Below are 22,922 nucleotides of genomic sequence, written 5' to 3' on the forward strand. Positions count from 1 at the left end.
ATTTGTGGGCAGTAACGTTTTGTGAGGTTTAAGAATTGGGTACCAATGGAGAGTGGATGAAAAAATGTTGTAAAATTTCTAAAGGAGGAATTTTTTAGTGTCATTTAAATGCTCACAAAGCTCGAAGTATAGGCTATCCACTGAAATTTTACCTATACAAAATGGTGAGAAAATTCAAATCAAACATTCAGCAGATCACACAAACATTATTGTCACTTCACCCAAGGGCTAAGTGGTGCTCTTTCTCCAAGGATCTTGATCACCCTTGAACTCTCTCTCCCACACTCTTGTACAACAATAATGGATTAAAGAAATCTGATGCACTAGGCCTCCAACAATAAGTTGGGAACAAAAATCCAAGATGAGATACAAAGAGAGGAGAGAAAAGATAAAACATAAATGCCCTAACTCTCCCAGCCATTGGATTTAATTCCAAGGGCTTGGAGGGCTAGGATTACTTGATTTCTGGCCTAGACACATGTTCCCTCCTAAGATTTAAAAAGAGGCATTTCAAATTCAAATTATGGGTTAGTTCAGCAATTTTTGCCTTTAGTTGACCCGATTTTTGAAGAGGGTTAAATGGGTTTCTAGAGTGGGTTTATTATGTATCGGGCATGTTCTTATTATATAGGAGATAGCTTGATTTTCTCATTTCCTCCCATTTGTGTCCCAAATTCACCATTTTATTCACCTAAATCCTTAATTTCAAATAAACTCCAAGAAGATATGATAAATCCACCTGACTCTAAGAACTCAAGTGGGGTTAGTCTCAAAAATCAATTGAATGTATTAAAATAGAGCTTAGGAAAGAAAAGCATAAATTTCTCATTTTATCATCAAATGGTGAATAATGCAAGTGCAAATCTAAAATTAAGTGGTAAAAAATAAGAATAAATGCAAATTTTATTCATCTAATTTGATGTTATGAGCCAGCTCTCTTGGTCTGCTAACCTTCTTGTTCAGCGGCATGGCTTTGTTTACTTCTCTTTCTTGGTTGAAATGCACAATTGTTTAGGAAGTTTAAAGTCAGACAAATTCTTTTCAAAATATTCACACTTTCTTGATCTATCGTTAAAAAATATAGTTTTATGATGACTTTAAATGTGATTTAAGGTCGTAAAATTTTAACCACAAACATAGGGAAATACTTTCAGTCACGTAGTTTTAGACCAAAGAGTCAAATCTCACAATGGATAAAGAATAAACGACACCAAGCATAATACTTATTGATTATAACCAACTTAAATAGATAAAAGTATTGAAATTTCCGATGTCAATGTGATAAACATGCAATATGAGATCTTTTTATGCCACAAGGCTTATTTAGAAAAATATTGATCAACCAAAAGTAATCATGTGTCAAGTTTGGCTCAAAAAACCTCATTCAAACATGAACTATGTATTGACCATTTATATTTTCTGTCATTTTTATTTGTTTTTATGTGTTGAGATGTCCATTGTCACATTTAGTATGTTCTATAAACCATATCATGGAATGGAAAAAGTGAGCAATTATAATCTCTTTGTTAACGTTAAATTGTGATTTAAGATTTTACACTGAAAAAAAGTATATTTAAAATGCTTATCTTTATTTTCATACCATATTGTTGTAATATTTTGGAAATTTGTTAGCCTAGGTCTCATGATTGCACCTAATGCCATTTTAATTGTGATACCACTACAATACACAAATGTCTATTGGATGTCATTTTTGTAGTATTAGGATGCTTTTAGTCTTATCAAACTGTGACTTAAATAATCACACAAAAAATTCATTTTCACATATTAATTTTAAGAAAACATTTAGTCATATGTTGTCAAACTGATGGAGGATGACTAGGGGATGACGGGGTAATGCAGGACGGCTACAGGAGATGGGACAAGGTGATAATGGGAACCTGATAATATCATGACTAGGGGAGGGATGGGATAAAAAAAACCACAAAGATTTAAATCCGGTGAAAATAATGATGGTGCAGCCCTTTCTTTGTCGAGGGTGAGAGTACTGTCTTCAACCACCGTGGTGAAAACAAAGCAACACGTGCAATGAATTTGGATGGCGATCGCTGGAAGATTCAAAGGCCTATTCAACTAGTCGCTTGAAGATTCAAAATCCAAATCAAATACGACGACGGTGGATAACACTTGAAGAATACTGGATGAAGAACACGATCACCAAAGAGTGTAGAGAGTACCTCGGCACTAGAGTAGTGCGTCGTGGCGATGCGAGAGATTCTTGACGTGCGCTTTGACAAGATGTCGTAGATCTAACTACGCGGTCAGTTAGCGAGGGAGTCAAAGGGGGAGTCGCTCCCTTGCGGGGTTCGGGGTAGCGCCCCGAAACCTAAACGGTATGCACGGCGGCAAGTGGTTGCGAGGGCGGCCGGGGGCACGGCGGGTGCACGCGGGCTGCGGCCTACGCGGGTGGCTATGGCCACCAGGCTGCGTCTTGTGCGGGCACCAGTGGTCTACGTGGGCCGCGGCCCGTATGGACGGTGGCGACCTGCACGGGCAGTGGCCTACATGGGCAGAGGCCTGCGCGTGCAGTAGCTTGTGCGGGTGGGGGCAGCCTGCGCCGACTGCAGCCTGTGCGGGCGGCGGCGGCGTCTTGCGCGGGCTACGGCCTGTGCGGGTGATTTGCCTGCGCGGGCGACGGTCTCGCGAAGACGGGTGATGGTGGCAATGACGAGCGACGGCAGCGGCAACGGTGACTGAAACGGGACGGGGAGAGGGCTAGGGCAAATCTTCCAAGAAGAAAGAAACTTCAAGTCTTGAAAATAAATTCGCCAAGTGTATCATGCAACATTGGCCTACATATTGACCTTGGAGGAAAGAGAAACTATGAGAAATAGAATAAAAGTAATGACGACGTGTTATCGTGTCACGTCAAAGGGCAGTTCTGGATCTGGCATTGACGACGTGTCATGTTGCGTGACGGGGCGTGTGTAGGTGGAGATGCAACTGATGCCGGTGTGTTGACTTGGTCGTTATCAGGCCACTTCTGCAGTTGATGTTGGCGACGAGTCATGATGCGGGACATCTCGGATGACGGTGGCGACGCGTCCGAAGATGGTGTGTTGATGTCGTCGCCACCACAAACAAGCCGCATTAATCATCCTTTCAAAGTATGAAGTATAAATTATTAAAAAATGAGCACCACATTTTTTGTAAAATGGTTAAATAATATCTAAGAAAAAATAATTTTAACATAATGTGCAGATTAGGTCATAGTCAAAATGGAACCACCCATTCATAAGGCATCTTTGGTATCTCAGGTCTTAGGACCACTTGCATGACTGTGACATGACTCAACTTAATAGAAGATATATTTAATATTATTTGAGGATTCTTATCGATCTATTCAATGAACTCTTTCCCCAAAGAGCACCCATTATATATCATTGAATGTCTCCACACTAATGCATATAAGATCAACCGTACTCATCAGTAGGACTAGAAAGTGTTATTCTATATGGATATTTCGATGTCCTTCTTGAGTATCTTTTGGAAAATAACGTTTAGGGCACATGGTTAAATAATACTGATCATCTTATTATGATATCGTCATAATTTAGTTATTGAATGTATTCATAAACTTTAATCCTAATCATGATCATGAATTATGCTCGATATATTATATTAATGAATATTAAACGAGATGTGGGCTTACTATTTGCTTGCATGCCGCATATATTTCCAAAAAATAAAATTGAGCCCACCTATGAAAAAAGTAAAATATACGAGTCACAGTAAGTCTTTAAGGTGTTGGGATTTTTTGGGCTTGATTGATCATTCAAACTGATATATGCAGCGTAACAATTGGAAATGAATCAGATAAAACTATTAGATTAAAGTTGATATCATCACCTTGTGAGGAACTCATTCCACTTTCACTATTCTCTATGGAAGAGTTTCTTCAAGCCATTCACATGCACCATCTCTATACATACAGAGAAGGACATTTAGGATGGAGGACCATTTAGATTGGACCAAACCGTGACCGTAGGTCATCCATTTGAGGGTGGACCAGTTTGTCGGGCAGGTTTAGGGTCAAACCGGACCAGAATTGGAAGTAAATTATTAAATATTTATTTTAAAATTATAAATATATTAGCTCAACATTAATGCGGTATATTTAACCCTTTGTGGGCACCCACTTAATGAAGAGTTCTTCTTTGTAATTGGGCTGAAACAACCCATCAAAATCTCTTCCTCAGTTGAACTTTTTTTTCTTCTCTATTAAACCTGATAGCTCTCCATTAAGAAATAGAGGTGTGGAGGGAGAAAGACCTAGAAAGGGAGATCGAGATAGAGGGGGGAAAGAAAGAAGGGGAGCGAAGGGCATTCATCACCAATGATGCTAAAATTGTTATGTTGATATCAACATAACCATCGACATAAATTTTCTACATTGACATTGACATTGATTAGTCAACCTGACCAGATCGAGACTGGATCGGACTGGACTGGGACCGAACAAGAATGGACCAAAATCGGACTGGAGTTTAGGTAAGGTTTAGGTCTTTGCTAAAAACCTGGACCGGACCGGGACCATCAAAGCCTATATACATATTCACATGACCGTTGCGATAATCTATCTTATCTTGAAAAAACTTAACTCTTCTTGAAGATCTTGTACATATTCTCACCTAAAGTCACACTAATGGGATCAGTCTTTCAAGAAAGGCAGAATAAAAGTGGATTCCTATATTTGATGGCATCATGGCCTAATATGAGTGCCCCCTTTATTTTTATGTATTTATTTCAATGAGCATAAATGTGATGTTGACGTGTGATAAACGTGATAGACACATAACAGACATCAAAATGACCGTGTGTATGATGATCATGAAATACATCAAAGAGTAACATTAAAAAGAACAAGTATTGTACTTGGACCTTGTGAGTGAGCTAAGCAATGATAGATTTGGACCTTCACATTCCTCATTAGGACAACTTTAAATACCATACATAAATAATGCGAACGAAGAAATGATTCTCAAACACTTTCCTCCTCTTATTCACGTTGATGAAATATTTACGAGAAAAGTACAATCCATTATGTTTTGAAACCTAAGAAAATAAGTTTCTCAGATTTATAAAATGTTTTTTTCATTTTTGCGTTTCATAGTTAATATCAGATAACATCTCTCTTTATAAAACTTAGCAGTGTAAATATTCAAGTCAAATGGGTTAGATGACATGGACTGAGTCACATGGTTAGAAGTGAAATTCTGCGACAGTTCAAGTCATGATGGGGGAGATAAACAGACTTGCTCTTCTTGCACAAACTATGAGTCTCATACTTCTCAGTTGCTACTTCATCAAAATGATAACCGGCATGGGCCCATATGGGTTTAATGATCTTATATACATACATTTGATTATTTACAATCAAACTCATTTCAAATTTTGAAGGTAAAAAGAAATTGACTGCTCCTTAAGATGTCTTTTATGGCATACAAGATTTATTTCTTTGCAAGTAAAGTCCCAACGACATACTATTTTAATAGTGATGGCCATTTGTTAGATATAATCAATGATTTCCTCTCCAGAGAGATGTTTCACAACACAAAAATTGATTTTCAACACTAGAAAAATTTATATTGATGCCCTTCTAAAGACACTATCACAAAAATCAGATGAGAAACTTGTACAAATGAAATAATATTAGATTGATTAATTTCTTGAATGCTATTGTTAGATGTTAAAGTCCATTTTAATAATAAAAATATCTTCCATGTAAAGCAAAATTTCAAACACTATGCATGAGAGATGTTATAACTGATGGAAATATATGTGGCCGGCATGCCAATCACACATTCCACATCTCGTTCCATATTCATTAATAGGACATATTCATTATAGTGCACGTGTGATGCGTATAATGAAGTCCATGAATACATGATCAGACTTAGTGAATTATGATGAGATCGTAATGTGGAGATCACTAGTCTTTAAGCATGTGTTCTAAACATTCCTATTCGAAGGATACACAAGAAGGACATCGAAGTATCCGGATAGAATAGCACTATCTAGCCTCACTCATATGATGAGTATGGCCGGTCCCGTAGCCATTAGTGTGGCGACACTAAGGATAGATAGTGGGTGCTCTTTAGTGGAAAGAGTTCACTGAATTGATCCGTACGAATCCCTGAATGGTATTATACCGAATTGTCAATCAGGTTGATTCACGTCACGGTTGTGTAAGTGGTCCTTAGACCTGAGACACCAAAGACGTCTTGTGGACGGACGGTTTTACTTTGGCTATGGCCAACGAGTCTCTAATCATGGGATTCTAAACGGTCTTAGTTCGGGTGCATCAAGAAGTACACGAAGGCGATTGAGTGGTCAAGATGGGATCGTCCACCCTCGGCATAAGAGGTGACAACTCAAGGAAGACGATGCAACGAAGTCCTTGGCCAAGGCAGTGAAATATCAGAGAAGAGTTCTCCGATGATTACCAAATGCATCAGTACTAACTTGGATGACCGATTAGGGTTTGACAATTGACCATACCCTAAGTCGTTCAAGGAGCGTCAAGTGGATGAGGGATTATACATACACGGTAACCAATGACGAACAGGTTCCATGAGTGAGTCGATACACACTCCTTTGTATCTTCTAGGACACGAGGTGTAGCTTGGCACCCCACGTGTCGGAGTTTTGACCTATCGATTGGGTTAAATCGATCCGACATTAATTAATCTATATGATTATATAGTTAATTAATTTGGAAGGCCAATAAAGGTTATTCGGCCACTGGAGTCGTTAACTAGACTGATACATTGGCCTAGAGGGTCACACACAAATGGTCTTTTGGACGTCGGAAGATATACTTAAGTTTTGGGGGTTTTATGAAAAATACCCACTTAGTATAAATAGGGGAAGGCCCTGAACGAAATTCACCCAGGCCAGAATTGTTCATGGGCCTCTCCCTTTCTTCTCCACCCTCCCCACACCCCCTCTCCATCCCTGATGTGATCGGGACGACGTAATGACGCCGACGGAGAAAGAACGGGGCTCGTCAACGATAAGGAGGAGATCCGACATGCCGAGGACCGCGTGGATACGTCTAGAGGCTGCACACTTGAGCAGCTCGACTCGTCTCGCTATGGGATCGAAGAAATTACGGATGCGATCTGTGAAAAGGTACCTCGTTTAATGGTTTTCATTGATGCCGTTCGATTCGCAAAAGTCTTCCGCTGCGCATCGTTTTAGATTTATTCATCCAAGTCAAGGCCCCTAGAACCCAACAATAACATGGTTAACATAATACAATCTACGACATCGAAGTGGCCAAAATCTTGATGATCTTGCTGACCATCATGCAACCCCCGCACAGGTTAACTCCGACAGTGAGAATAGATTTTTCAATCCAAGCTCTCACGAATACCCGCTGAATCAACATACATAATGAAAAATGGTGCATTATATTGAAGCTTTCTCATATAATCATTACTTTTGCGAGATGAGCTTATATCATTACAAATGTGAAACCATGTTAAAAAAAAACATGCCCTTATAATCATATGGATCACATAAATGTTCTCTATATAGTAGTCTTTCTCAAATAGGAGGTAGTATTTGCACACATTGTGCATGTAAAAGTTATGGTGGCCTAGACTTCCTCGAGTAGCAATTTTTTTAGTAAAAGACCTGAAGAAAAATTCAATTAGATATTTTGAAAATAATTTGCAGGATATACGTGGTCCGTTGATCTAAGACACCAAATACATCATTTGGATGGACGACTACATTTTGACTAAGACTTAAAAGTCTCTAATCGCTATATTAAAACATGATGGTGATTGAGTGGTCAAGATGAGATCATTCATCCTCAATATAAGATGAGATTAACTTGACGAAGAAGACGCATCAAATCCCTAGACAAGGAAATGAGGGTAATTGTGAAGGGGTTCTCTAATGATTCCTGCCACACATCAACACTAATTGTATGATGGATTAGGGTTTGACTACTAACCATATCCCGTCATTTTAAAATGAATCTATTGAACTCTCTCTCTCTCTCTCTCTCTTCAGTCTAAATGAAACTGAAAATAAATAACCAAGAAAACTTTTGGAAAACATTTCTGCTGAAAATATTAGTGCAAAATCTATAAAGAAAGAGGTGGTTTCTTTAGCATTGTTACGAGGTCTAAACAATATTGAAATTCAATGACCATAAATAGTTTTTTGAAATGTTTGTGCCAAAGAAATATTTCTGCAAACCCCTACGGTCAAACTATATCTAATTATGATATCAGCAAAAGATTAACTTATTATAACTATTTATAATTAGTACAAAATCAATAAGCACTAGGAATAATCGAGTGATAATTCACTATAATGCTGGCTGTGGGGTTCGAACCCACGCGCACTTCAGTGCAGAAGATCTTAAGTCTTCCCCCTTAACCACTCGGGCAAACCAGCTTGTTGTGAAGGATAAAATTACGTTTATATAAAAAATATATTACTTTGCTCTAAAAATTACTCCGCATAAACCAGCTGAAGAGTGAACAGAGAACTCGAACAGGTGAAGAGGAAGAAGAAGAAGAAGAAATGGGAGAAGCCGGCGTGCAAGGCAGGTTCCTCTTCCCTTCCTTCCCTCTCTTCAATCTTCTCGATCTCCTCTTCCAACGCTCTGCATTGTTCTCCGCAGTCGCCGGCAACCGAAATCGCGCGAATCGGGGCAAAGCCGGCGATTCCAGAAGTGCCAGCCTCTGGTTTTCATCTAACCCTAGCAAGCGATGGGGAGAGGTGTTCTTCATGCTCTACACCCCGTTTTGGTTGACTTTGTGCCTCGGGATCGTCGTGCCTTTCAAACTCTACGAGGTGAGATTCCGGATTCTGCTTCGGATGTTTGGATTTTTTCTTTTTTTTCTGCTTGATTTTTTCTATTATATTGTAGATTACTCGAAGTGGGCGTGTTTCTGCGTGGCTTTTAAACTCGATGATGTGAGATTCCGGATTCTGCCTAGGATGTTTGGATTTTTTCTTTTTTTTTCTGCTTGATTTTTCTATTATATTTTACATTAGTCGAAGTCGGCGTGTTTCTGCGTGGCTTTTAAACTCGATGATGTGAGATTCCGGATTCTGCCTAGGATGTTCGGATTTTTTCCTTTTTTTCTGCTTGATTTTTCTATTATATTTTACATTAGTCGAAGTCGGCGTGTTTCTGCGTAGCTTTTAAGCTGTATGATTGTGAGATTCCGGATTCTGCTTCGGATGTTTGGATTTTTTTCTTTTTTTTTCTGCTTGTTCTTTTTTATTACATTGTACATTAGTCGAAGACGGCATGTTCTGCGTAGCTTTTTAATGTCTACGAGGTGAGATTCCGTATTCTGTTTCGGATGTTTAGATTTGTTTTCGTTTGATTCTTCTTGCTCTTCTTTCTTTTATTGTAAAGTTGCCGTTGACGGATTCTTCAAAAAAAAATTTTGCCGCAGACGGCACGTTCTGCGTAGCTCTTAAACTCCGTGAGGTGAGATTCCGTAGTCTGCTTCGGATGTTTAGATTTTTTTTTGTTGGGTTCTGCTCGATTTTTTCTATTATGTTGTAAATTAGTTGAAGACCGCATGTTTCTGCGGAGCTTTTTAAACTCTATGCGGTGAGATTCCATATTCTGCGTCGGATGTTTGTATTTTCTCCATTTGATTCTGCTTGGTTTTTTCCTAATCGTTTAATCTTTGGATTGAATGATGAAAGCCAAAATTTATTATTATAGCCGTATTCCTTTCGAAAAATCCATTATCGCCATATTTGTGACCAGATGTCTTTGAAAAAATATATTCGGCCATATTTGCTCTGTCGTTTATCCTGGACAATTAATTAAGGATCGGCATTAATGCTATCTTTTTATTCTTCTTTTGGCTTTGGATGATTTTGGATTTGATGACGAGCACCAAAATTTTAGAGTGCTAATTTATCATTATCCTCTGACCATGTTTGCTCGTACTCGCAGAGGTTCACGGAGTTGGAGTATTTGTTGCTTGGATTGGTCTCTGCTCTTCCATCATTGTTATTGCCTCTCGTATTCGTGGGCAAGGTAAATAATCTCTGAGATTTTCATGAGTTCTACTTCCATGAGAAATACGAACTCTTTATTTTTTTATTGAATTTTATAATTTTTCTTTGCATCTAAAGGATGACCACCTATAGTAATTGGTTTTAATACATGAAAGTATTTTGTGGAATTATGGGTAAATTTTGTATTCTAAGTGGTTGAGAGGACTTTTTGTCGAAATTTTTGGCCAACTCTTTGATCGAGGAAGATGGTCACCTATGAAAACCAGTGTCGGAGTTGGGCTTTTCGTGGGTTTGGTGAACCCTAATTTGTTCAGTGGGTTTGGTATTTCACTCTTTTATCTTCTCCACTATTTTCCACTTCCCTATGGTTTTCTACAACCTGTAAACCATATTTAAATAATCTTGTTATAGCTGATATTGTTAGATTTCTGGATTGATCCGATTGCAAGATAGCTCTCTGATCCCTCCCCCCCCCCATAAATATGAGTACTTCAAGTAATTCTTATTATTTTCTTTCTGTCTTCGTGCCACCGCAATCGTTTATTTTTCTAAAGTTAAGTGTCTCCACTCCAATCTAAGTTAAGAAAATTCCTTTTTCTTTTAAATTGAATGTATTATTTTTTTGAAAAATTACATCAAACGTGTTATTAATTCTCGTGTGAGATGTCTACTTTGGGTTAATATTTTCTATTCGTGCGTGATTTGATAGAGAAAATGATTATCTTCTTTTTCTCCACATTTTTTTCTAGCGGTAAAGTCTCTACCTTTATAACTCCTGCTGAGACTTACTACCTTCCCCATAACAGGCGGACAAGGGCAAATTAATAAAGGATCGCTACTGGGTTAAGGCAAGTTCCTCGATTGCACTAGGTGAAAGTATATGTTTTTTTCTGGCCGAATGCTTAAGTATAATTTCAAAAAAATTCAACACACTTGCGTTGATATAATTTCTTATAATGACTTTTTCAAAAAAAGATTTATGAGATTGAAATCCTTTGTCAGATATCACATTTCCTTTTTCATTTTTTTATTTTTGTATGGGGTCCAAGCTCACTTAAGTGTACGACTGTTATTTGAACGAGTCCTAACCGTGATACCAATTATAATCTGCAAAAAGAGAAGTCGGTGGTACTGGACGGGAGCTAACTTCACAGAAATATCCGTTATGTCAAGACATTTATCTTGTCCACAATGCATCGGGGTCCATTAGAAAATCCTTTATTTTTTTGCAGGCAAACCTATGGATCATGATCTTCAGCTATGTGGGGAACTACTTCTGGACTCACTATTTCTTTAAAGTTCTTGGTGCTTCATACACCTTCCCATCATGGAAAATGAACGATGTATGTCAAGAGTTACCTTCAGTTACATGTTTAGGATTATTTGGATTTCATTTTTTTATCCAAAACGTTTCCACATTGAAAAGCCATAGGTTCATATTTTTCGAATCTTTCAAATTCATCACTTAATTTCGTGGAATCCAATCCAGGTGCCGCACACGACTTTTCTTCTTACGCATGTTTGCTTCCACTTCTACCATGTGGGATCAAATTTATCTCTCCGTAGGTTGAGACATTCAATTGCTGACCTGCCTCCGACTATCAGAGTGGCGACTGAGGCTGCATGGATACTGGCCCTCTCATATTTCGTTGCTTACTTGGAAACTATCGCTATCTCCAATGTAAGTGTGTAAACATTGCTATCATTTCTAATATTAAATTCAGTTTCCAATTTGGGGAATCTTTTAAGATGATAATTTATTTTCGCAATAATGATAAGTTAAGTCTGGGAACTGATCGAAACTTTTTTCTGCTCCTGCAGTTTCCTTATTATGATTTTGTTGATCGGTCATCCATGTACACGGTTGGCTCGTTGTTTTATGCAATTTATTTCTTTGTGAGCTTCCCCATGTTCTTAAGGTATGAATTTATTTCTCCGAAATTTCCTCAGTTTTTGTGTATAGCTCAATCTCTTTCAACGTGGCAATAATGGGCTACAGCTCATCTTTTCTTAATGGCCAATAAAATTATCTTTCTAATCTGTATTAACCGCAGGTTCACATCTCTATCTCACTTTTTTTATTGGTGAACTCCTATTTCTCAACAAAATCTCAAAAAACTGATGTTCCCAAATCAATAATTCATGGGTAGGATCTCTACTGATCGGCAGTTCCAAAATTATCGTGTATAATTTTCTCCTCTTCTGTTTATCGAAAGGAGTGCCCATTAGCATCTTTAACGGAAATATTTCCTCCATCATCTCCACTCTTTATCTCGTTATGTTTTAATCCATATATTCATCCTTCCATCGAGCTATCAATACCTAATCTCCATGATATATTTTTCCGTTTGTAAAAAGGAATCTAAACTATCTCCCTTGGCTGTTATATCTTTCTAACTTTCTGTTCGTCGGAAAGAATCTCCAGTATCATATTTTTGCAGAAATATCTCCGCCATCATCTTCTCCCTCTCTCTCCGCCTCTTTCTCCATCTCTTTATGATTTTGTTTTAATTCCATTAGTTCATCCATCCATCAGTACCTCATCTCCACAACATACTTTTCTATTTGTAAAAAGTAATCTCAACTAATGTTCTGTTTGTAGAAAGAAATCTCCACAATCATCTTCTTCCATTCTCTCCCTACTTCAGGGATATTTTGGGGATTTTTGTGTGGTCTATTTCCTTTAAATAAGGTTAGCTCTTCGTTGATCGATCCCGACCTACCCGCTGTTCTATCGATCATCTATTTGTCCCCGTCTCTTACATCCCAATCCACCGTTAACGTTGTATCATTCGTTATGTTTTTTTTTCTATCAGTTCATTCATCTATCAAGCCATCAGTACTGAATCTATCTTATGTTTCCTATGAAATACAGGTTGGATGAGAAACCCGGCGAACGATGGGATCTGGGGAGAGTGGCTATCGATGCCCTCGGTGCCGCTATGTTAGTCACTATCATCCTCGATCTTTGGAGGATATTTCTTGGTCCCATTATTCCCACTGCAGGCCAAAATCAATGCTCCCAGCAGGGCCTAGCATGGTTCAAATGACCATTAAATTATACTTTGGCAAGGCATTTATCTGGGGAGGTAATTCCTCTTATTAGGCCTATCCTGATAGGGGTATTTTGGTCATTTTCACTTTTACATGTATTGGGTTCGCTTCGGTATCACTTCGCCGAGTCCCCCTTTCGGAGTTTCTTTTTCGCTGTTTATGCTTATATCTCCTTTGGGATTTCATCTCAGCCATTTCCTACCCGATTCTCGTGCGGCTTTTCTTGGACGACTCGAGAACCTCGGTATCATCGCTGCGTGGCATGTTCTCTTAATTATTATTTAAGCTTTAGGAAGGTAAAACTCGCGTAATCAGCTGTAAGTACAATGATCTCTCAGTTCTTGTTATTCTTTTCGAGTGTTGAGATTTTATTTCAGCCATTTTTATTCAAAGTCTGAAGTCTCAAGAGCTATGTGTAATATTTGTAGATTGTTATCTCATGTACTGTGTAAGTATTTTGGAAATAAGTGCAGTAAGAGTTTTTTTTTTCGACGAAGACGGTACGAACTAACTGGTTATCAATTGGGGAGGTTCAATTATAAATTGCACCTTTCATAGGCCTGGCCCAATATTGTATCAACACTCCACTAATCCTACTACCTTGCCCTTTAGCTTGTGATCTATAAACTTGATGCAATCCTCGATCTAGGATTGTATCGGCGAGCAGAGGAGACAAGGATTAGCCAGAGACAAACTGCCTGACGACGTGGTGAAAGGGAGACGATCACGGGGAACGGGGATCGTAGGGGGAGAGACAAGGACTTTAACTCAACTCTACTTGGCTCGCTCCTAAATGGAAGGCAACCCTATTTCATGCACAAAAGACTGAAATACCCCTGATGGTTAATGGCCAAAATACCCTTCAGAAGGAGGGAATCATCAAAATACCCTAAATGTCTCGAAGTATAAGTGGTACTACTGAGATTAGTAGTATGTGAATGAACCATTGAAGACTAGTTGATTTTATATAGTATGGGAGGCTCGGTGCGTAAACTGTCCCGTGTCTCGAAAAGGTGTCTTTGTTGTTGTGAGGGTTGCGTAACGGTAGTATATAATGTGTACCTGGTCTCGGAGCTTACGAGCAAATCAGACATGGAGATGGGGACATGAATTGTCTTTATTTTTTAGATTTACAATTCATGAAGGATGATAAATAAGGTTGTTCTCTTATAACTACAGTGGTATGATCTACAAAATCAACTTATCTCAACCAATTAAAGTATATTCATGACTACACAAACTTTTGTAGATAGTATTAAATCTAGGCCAAGATGAACCTGTGTGGGAGTTTGATTAAAAATATTGAATACATGAAATGGTAAAGCAGCTCTGGGTTGTGTAATATTCTTATGCAAGTTGCTGTGCCCCTGCTGCAGTATTTCTATCTATTCTTTAGGAGATCAACAATTCTTACATTTTATTAGAAAGAGAACTTTTGTGAGTAAGTTCATAGGAGCAACAAAGTGCTAGTCAGGAAAATTAGGACTTTCATGGTAGTTTGGTAATTTGATCATGTGTAAATATTTGAAAATTTCTTACATATTCTAGTGGGCTCATAATTTTTATTTATCCATCTATTTGATTTCCCAACTAAAAGCCATTGGCTTTGTTAAATTTAGTCATTTAAGCAAGCCTGGTCCATTTTAATGTTTGCACTAATTTTCCACCTTTGGTTTATATTGTTGTTTTGAACTATCATCTAATGGTAGTGATGACCCTTAACAGTGTTAAGTTAATCCTTATATCCCTCTAACTTTAATAAGGGATAAATGAAATATTGCCATAAATGGAGAAAACCATGGCAAACCCAACATTTAGCAAATTGTTGATGCTAAGTAGTGAACTTTGAGGTTTCACATAAAACAACACCAATTTACAAGGGAAAAAACATCAAATATCGGTACGAAAATAATAATGAAGGAATAAGGAGGTTAAACCCCCATCATTTAAATATAAATCAAACTATTTCTTATGCAATGTTTTTACATAAATTGATGTGTAAAATTCTGGTATATTATCCTAGTAACTGATTATTACCTTTATCTGACATTTTTTAAATGAAAATCAATAGCACTTCAAAATACGAAATGGCAAAACTTATGAAACTGGCATATTGCCTTCTCAGGTGGTTCTCTGGAATTAGATTATAAATCACATATCTCATTTGAGTATATTTTTACCTTAACTCATTACGTAAAGCTCTTGTATATAATCGCATTGAGTAACCATTAACTTTGTATGACAGACTCAAAATATTTTAGGTCACAAATAAATTTGAACATCCAAACATCCAAAATTTCAGTCAGATTATTAAATGATCCTACACATTATTATAATACCAAATTTCCGAAACCACCTTTTACATTCTCATGCCGATAACTTAATCACTTTATGAGCACTGATTTCTTGGCCCAATAAACATAATGTATTAAAAAAAGGGTTAATAGCACAAAATATCCCAAATTTTTTCAAAAATCTGAGATATAACCTAAACTTTTTTTTTGGCACGGCATATCCTAAACTCTCTATGTCGATGCCGACATATCCCGGTGATGACGTGGAATCCATCGTGGCTGCCAGGTGGATTTCCGGCCAGATTTTGACCTGGCAGCCACGATGGATTCCATGTCATAACGGGTATTCCACCTGCCAGGTGTTTTCTGATAAGAGAGAGAGGCATTCTAGAGAAAGAGAGAGGAGAGAGAGAGGCTTCTAGAGAGAGAACGAGAGGCATTCTAGAGAGAGAGAGAGGTGTTCTAGAGAGAGGGAGAGATAGGCATTCTAGAGAGGGAAAGAGAGGCATTCTAGAGAGAGAAGGAGAGGCGTTCTAGAGAGAGAGAGAGAAAGGGAGAGAGTGGCCTTGTTCCTTGACTACGACGGCACGCTCTCGCCCATCGTCGACGACCCCGACCGCGCTTTCATGTCCGATTCTGTGAGTTTTCTCTCAGTTCCCTGCTCGTTCCCTTCTTCTTTTCTCTCTCTCTCTAGAACGCCTCTCTCTCCCTCTCTCTCTCTATAATGCCTCTCTTTCTCTCTCTAGAATGCCTTTATTTCTCTCTCTAGAACACCTTCTCTCTCTCTCAGCCTCTCTCTCCTTCTCTCTCTCTCTCTAGAATGCCTCTCTCTCCTTCTCTCTCTCTCTCTCTAGAATGCCTCTCTCTCCTTCTCTCTCTCTCTAGAATGCCTCTCTCTCTCTTATCAGAAAACACCTGACAGGTGGAATTCCTGTTATGACGTGGAATCCATCGTGGCTGCCAGGTGGATTCCGCCAGGCCAAAATCTGGCTGGAAATCCACCTGGCAGTCACGATGGATTCCGCGTCATCACCGGGATATGTCAGCGTCGACTCAGAGAGTTTGGGATATACCGTGCCAAAAAAAAGTTTAGGTTATATCTCAGATTTTTTGAAAAAATTTGGGATATTTCGTGCTATTAACCCTTAAAAAAATACTGACAAGAAAGTTTCTAAAAGGGTTAATAGCACGAAATATCCCAAACTTGTTCAAAAATCTGAGACTTATCCTAAACTTTTTTTTTTTGGCGTGGTATATCCCAAACTCGCTAAGTCGACGGCGACATATCCCGGTGATGACGTGGAATCCATCATGGCTGCTAGGTGGATTTCCGGCCATATTTTGACCTAGCGGAATCCACCTGGCAGCCACGATGGATTCCACGTCATAACGGGGATTCACCTGCCAGGTGTTTTCCGATAAGAGAGAGAGGCATTCTAGAGAGAGAGAAGGAGAGAGAGGCATTATAGAGAGAGAAAGAGAGGCATTCTAGAGAGAGAGAAGGAGAGAGAGGCATTATAGAGAGAGAAAGAGAGGCATTCTAGAGAGAGAAATAAAGGGAGAGAGAGGAATTATAGAGAGAGAAATAAAGGCATTCTAAAGAGAGAAATAGAAGCGTTCTAGAGAGAAAGGGAGAGAGAGAGGCGTTCTAGAGAGAGAGAATAGAAGAAGGGAACGAGCAGGGAAATGAGAGAAAACTCACAGAATCGGACATGAAAGCGCGGTCAGGGTCGTCGACGTCGTAGTCAAGGAACAAGGCCACTCTTTCTCTCTCTAGAATGCCTCTCTTTCTCTATCTAGAATGCCTCTCTCTCCCTTTCTCTCTCTCTCTCTAGAATGCCTCTCTTTATCTCTCTAGAATGCCCCTCTCTCCCCCTTTCTCTCTCTCTCTAGAATGCCTCTCTCTCTCTAGAATGCCTCTCTCTCCTTCTCTCTCTCTCTCTCTTATCAGAAAACACCTGGCAGGTGGAATCCCCGTTATGACGTGGAATCCGTCGTGGCTGCTAGGTGGATTCCGCCAGGTCAAAATCTGGCTGGAAATCCACCTGGCAGCCACGATGGATTCCACGTCATCACATGGATATGTCGGCGTCGACTTAGAGAGTTTAGGATATACTGTGCCAAAAAAAAAGTTTAGGTTATATCTCAGATTTTTGAAAAAAATTGGGATATTTCGTGCTATTAACCCTTTTCTAAAATTTCTGGGATATCAAACCATTAGAAGCTTTATTCTTAATTTCTGGGATACCATTCCGAATGGACACTATTCAAGAGACATTATATCTTCTTCTAAGGTTCACCATTTTTTACATAAATTTGGTATCACCAGACGAAGCCAATTCCGCTGGTTTGGGATTAATGGGTCTACTGAAAGTTGGTACGTGTTTCGATCCCAACACCAAACTGGACCAAAAACTGAACTGAATCAGGAGTAAAAATGAAAGTCTAAAATTATTGTGCAAAATAATTTGATTTAGCTACTCTAAATCAGTTTATTAGCACTGATTTCTCTGCCCAATAAACATTACTTATTAAGCAAATAATAATAATAATTTTTCAGAAAATTGCTGAAATATCAAACCATTAGAAGCTTTATTCCTAATATGCTAACACCTCAGAAATTACTTTTCAAATGGACAATATTTAATAAATATGATATCATCTGATTCATCTCCACTCATTCCATATTATTGGAACAGTGTTGCAGGACGATAGCGAAGAGCAGTGGTGGTGACAGTGATGATGAAGGCGACGACTTGGAGCTTGCGGAAAGGACGACAGCGATGGCGACGGTCCGTTGCAGGCGAGAGGAGCAGAGCACATGCCACTCGAAGGGTGAAAATGAAGATTCCTCTATTCAAATTTCACCGCCATTGACATCAAGGGAGGGGCTTTTATAGCCTTATCCCTTGTGACGTTTGGAATTAAAAGAGAAAAAAATAAAATATTCAAACAGGAAATTAATAAAAAAATCCCTTTAGACGCCAACCGTTGGGGTACCGTTGGTTTCTCCATCTGTTCCCCACCAAACAGTATATCATTGAACTAAATAAAATATTCCAAAATTGAAGTAAATAAACTTTATCTAAACTTGGAGAAGTTCCTCTTTTTGAAAAAATACTAGATTTATGCTCCAAAAGAGTGAGACACCCCCCTATACTCCACCACCTTTTAATAATTATATTTACATATTTAGATTTTTATAGTTATTTACTGCCGTGGGTAAACCAGAGAAAAGACGTGGAAAAACCACGGCCGTCCAGTTGTCCCGTCCAGATAGATGGACACGTGTAGGAGATCGAAGCGTACATTTTGTACTTATCCCCCTGTTGAGTTAAGCAATAGGGTATGGACCTTTAACAAAGTTAATTACGAAAACCCATCTTTTTTTAACTACCTCGATTGGGCCATCGAACTTAGAGAGGAGAAGAGGGATCGCCGAAGAGATTTCGAAGCTTGAATTGGGGAGAATGGATGGTGTTTTTGAGAGATCTTTGATGTTATTATGTGTAATTTTGCGAGGAAATTCGATGATTTTTAACGAGGTCGATGTAAAGCCGTGAATTGACCATGCTCGCGGGAGATCGTCGTCCATCATAGCGGTCTGTCGATCATAGTTCGGTGGTTTGTTTTTTTTCCTTGTTTTTAAAAGCGGAATTTGGAGGAATTTTCTTCGGATTTTGGTTACATCTTTTTTGTGAGCCATTTTTGTCGTATTGGGCTAAGAGTCTTTGATTTTTATGTAAGTAATTTTGGATTTCAGCTGTCTCTTCTGGTGTGGGGAGGTATACATTCTTGATTCTAGGCATTTTTTACTTTGAATTTTGATTTTAGTCGTTTTTCTTGTTTTCTCGATCCGCGAGGAAAAAAATGAAAAACCTCGTTCAAACCCGGCTAATTGATCTCGCCATCTAAAACAAAAACACTGTGAAAGCTGTCATATCCTCGCGTTCTATGCATTTTTAATCTCCTGCTGGTCTTCTATGCTTAATATTTGGTTCTCTTTGCTAATTTTGTTTTTTTCAGGCTTAAAGTGGATTGAATGGTCTTCCGGAACATGGATTTATCTGAGAGCGAATACAATTTCCTCGTCTTTGGCGATGCCAAGGTACCTGAACTCCATAAAGTCGAAATAAAACAGCAATTCATAAAACCTATGGTGCCAATTATTTAATCTTCCCAAGTGGAAAATATTTAAGCAATTCTTGCAATTTTTTTATGTTATAAAATTATTTAATTTAATTTATAGTTTTAGTATAAATGTCTTCCAGATATAAATTAGATTTGGTGAATTCCATAATTCTTTTATATTCTGAACAAAATTTCTTAAAAAAATATTCTGAACAAAATACAAATTCAAGCAGAATTACGTGTCGCCTTTCTGGTCTACTAGATTAATTTCTCCTACGCATACTCCCTTTGAAATTTAAATCGACCTCGATCAGATGCATAATCTCTACGATAGTGAATGGATTTTTTTTCTTTTATGGTGAGCAGTTACATGGAGAGATGTGTAGGAGTTTATCTTCAATCGTTTGCAAAGTCCTGGCAATATTCCCGATTATAGAAGCATCCAGACCAAGAAGCAAATCAGGCATTCAGTCCCTGTGTTCTCTGCATGTGGAACTTGAAAAAGCCAAGAATCTACTTCGCCACTGCTCAGAATCAAGCAGACTTTACTTGGTAATAAAAATCAACCTGTGTTCATACAATAAACCTCTTTTTTTGCATATATTATTATTTTTTTAATAATTTAAAGTTGATATCATTATCATGATTTTCTAATCTGCAGGCCATAACTAATGAGTCAACCCTAAAAAAATTTGAAAAGTCAAAGCAGGGTCTCCTCATGGGCATCCGAGGGGTTGAGGACATTGTTCCAGAATCCATCACTTTCCAGGTATTTCATCTATACCCAGGATTATTCAGCCATCCTGAAGTTTTCTTACATAAATGTCCCTACCCAGATCATGCAGATTCTGAGTGAACTGGAGCAGACAATGTTTTCACTAGACCAGTCAGAGAGGGAGCTGGGGGAAGCTGTGATTGGTCTGCTCAGGAGAGAGAGAAACCGGGGTGGTGACACCTCTGCCGAGCTCGAGATCTTCCACCGGGCTGCCATGAAACTTGGAATCACCTCGTCGAAGGCTGCTCTCACTGAGAGGCGGGCCCTGAGAAAGCTCGCTGACCGGGCCCGGGCCGAAGAAGACTGGCGCAAAGAGTCAATTGTCCTTCACATTCTCCACCTAATGAAGAAGTATTCCAAGCTCTTCAGAAGTGAATTCTCAGACGACCCAGATTCTCAGAGTTCAGGCCCTTGCTCCCCAACTGTGTTGGACGGAGACCTGTTTGAAGGACACGTGTCATCATCAGGTTCACCCGGTCAAAATCAAGGAAAGTCAACTGGAGTTCCACCGGAGGAGCTGTACTGTCCGATCTCACTCCAGCTGATGTATGATCCTGTGATCATCTCTTCGGGCCAGACTTATGAGCGGGCTTGCATTGAAAAGTGGCTGAGCGAGGGCCACAGGACCTGCCCCAAGACCCAACAGCGGCTCTCTCACCTCTCGCTAACCCCAAACTACTCCGTCAAAGGGTTGATCGCCAGCTGGTGTGAGCAGAACGGGGTGGCTGTGCCAGACAACCCACCTGACCCGGCTGAGTTGACCCAGTGGTGGGGGCCCGAAGTTGACTCAGTCAAAGTCAATGAAGATCTAGCATTGATTCCAGGGGAAGGGAAATACCACGTTCGGAGACTTGAAACCCTGCTGTCTGCTCTATGCGAAGGGGTTGCCTTGGGGGAGAAGTTAAGGGCTGTAGAACAGATCAGGTTCATTCTTAGGGATGACGAAGACGCGAGGAATCATATGGGAAGTAGTGGGTTCGTTGAGGCTTTGGTTCAGATCTTGAGGGAGGGTATTTGTGATGGAGAGGGGGCCATGCAGGATGCCACCGCCATGGCCCTTTTCAATCTTGCTGTCGACAACAAGAGGTGAGAAGAACTTTCCAATCTTTGTCATTAGACAATTTTCAACGACCGATGGATCTTCTAATTTGAATGAACTACTCATAGGTTGTCCAAGTAAATGAAGAGGGCTTTTCTTGCCTTAAAAAACAATCTTAATAGTTTTCATAACTTATTTAAACGGTGGAATTTCTTTTTTTAAACTTTGATTGGTTAATGGGTAATGTTTGGATGAATATATTTTCCTGTCTTGTTTTAGCTTATTCAGTCATACACTCGAGAAGTTTTGGATTTGAATGTCTCCTTGAGCAACCCTTTGAACTTCTCATGAATTTTTCAGGAACAAGGCGATGATCTTGTCAGCGGGGATTATCCCACTTCTGGAGGAGATGATCCAGGGACCATCATACGCAGCGGCATCAGCACTTCTCCTCAACCTCTCCTGCCTCGATGAAGCCAAGGAGGCTATCGGCGCCGGCAGCGCCGCCATGCAGCTGGTGGAACTGCTACAGGCCAACCACGCCAGTGCCCAGTGCAAGGCCGACGCCCTGCATGCACTCTACAACCTCTCCACCCACCCAGCGAACACTCCCCGTCTTCTCTCCATCAGCATCGTGCCCGTGCTTCATGTCCTGCTCACTAGGACGGCGTCAACGGCCCCGCCAGAGATCAGTGGCAATGCTTCCTGGGCTGAGAGGTCAATTGCCATTCTAGCAAACCTGAGTTCAATTCAGGAGGGGAAGAACGAGATCATGGCGACCCCGGGGCTCATCAGTGACCTGGCGACGGTGCTGGATGCAGGGGAGGGGGCAGAGCAGGAGCAGGCAGCGGCATGTCTACTCGTCCTCTGCGACGGAGACGACTGGTGCAGCCATCTGGTGTTACAGGAGGGGGTGATCCCTGCCTTGGTTTCCCTCTCTGTGTCGGGTACGGCGAGGGCAAGGGAGAAAGCACAGAGCCTTCTCGCCTCCTTCAGGGAGCAACGGCAGCGGGAGCACAGTGCCGGGGAGAGCAGCGGTGCCACCGCTGTCGCCACAGTGGTGGATGGCAGGGTGCTCTGCAAATCTAAGTCGAAGAAGCTTAGTCGTACTTTGAGCCGTATGTGGAAGAATAAGAGCTTCTCTGTGTATCAGTGCTGAGCTTGCCCTGTTGCCTGCCTATGATGTAAAGGGATCCCCTACATGCCAGATAGAAGATACATTCTTATGATTATCCAACATTCCATGTTCAGGAGATGGAAAGTTTAGAATTAAAAAAATAAAGTACATTGTAACATCTTTAGGTAGTTTGCTCAAGTGGTGATATAGTGAGGAAAACCTCTGGCTAGGACAGTGTGGTAAAAGACAAAGCTATTGGGTGTAACATGGTTAATCCTAGCACATACTGGATGTGAAATTTTAAATTTGCATTTCAAGCGGTGGCAGAGTCTAAATTATGATTACTGTCAAGAGCTACTTGCATGGAAAGTGTATTAAGAGATTTACGCAGCTATGGTTAGCTATCATGGCTTTCTCCTAAGTAGTTTAGGTTTATATATTGTTTTTACACAACTTTTAAAAGCATAATAAATAAAATTTTGC

The 22,922-nt window shown here is 39.7% G+C and overlaps 2 protein-coding genes and 1 non-coding gene across 5 annotated transcripts; 2 read left to right on the top strand and 1 right to left on the bottom strand.

The window, feature by feature from the left end:
• Positions 1–8,350: 8,350 nt before the first annotated feature.
• TRNAL-UAA (transfer RNA leucine (anticodon UAA)) lies at positions 8,351–8,433 on the bottom strand. The gene has a single exon. It is a non-coding gene; the product is annotated as a tRNA-Leu (tRNA).
• Positions 8,434–8,489: 56 nt separating this feature from the next.
• CPI1 (cyclopropyl isomerase) lies at positions 8,490–13,575 on the top strand. Its single transcript, XM_078591316.1, has 9 exons — positions 8,490–8,584; positions 8,663–8,835; positions 9,965–10,048; positions 10,836–10,877; positions 11,262–11,372; positions 11,519–11,710; positions 11,851–11,948; positions 12,905–13,118; positions 13,275–13,575. Exons 1-8 carry the CDS (start codon positions 8,563–8,565, stop codon positions 13,077–13,079), a joined length of 897 nt encoding a protein of 298 aa, XP_078447442.1. The 5' UTR covers positions 8,490–8,562; the 3' UTR covers positions 13,080–13,118; positions 13,275–13,575.
• A 5,216-nt stretch (positions 13,576–18,791) lies between these two features.
• LOC144716087 (U-box domain-containing protein 45-like) lies at positions 18,792–22,617 on the top strand. Of its 3 annotated transcripts, none has more exons than XM_078591122.1 (6): positions 18,792–19,001; positions 19,404–19,485; positions 19,875–20,060; positions 20,170–20,277; positions 20,345–21,369; positions 21,683–22,617. In XM_078591122.1, exons 2-6 carry the CDS (start codon positions 19,420–19,422, stop codon positions 22,479–22,481), a joined length of 2,184 nt encoding a protein of 727 aa, XP_078447248.1. In that variant the 5' UTR covers positions 18,792–19,001; positions 19,404–19,419; the 3' UTR covers positions 22,482–22,617. The 3 variants fall into 3 exon arrangements, with proteins under 3 accessions (XP_078447248.1, XP_078447247.1, XP_078447249.1); XM_078591121.1 differs by having other exon boundaries at positions 18,792–18,979; XM_078591123.1 differs by having other exon boundaries at positions 18,792–18,979; positions 19,412–19,485.
• The last annotated feature ends 305 nt before the right edge of the window (positions 22,618–22,922 follow it).

The sequence above is a fragment of the Wolffia australiana genome, chromosome 20 (genome assembly GCF_029677425.1).
Source record: "Wolffia australiana isolate 7733 chromosome 20, ASM2967742v1".
In the NCBI taxonomy this organism is placed as follows: Eukaryota; Viridiplantae; Streptophyta; class Magnoliopsida; order Alismatales; family Araceae; genus Wolffia; species Wolffia australiana.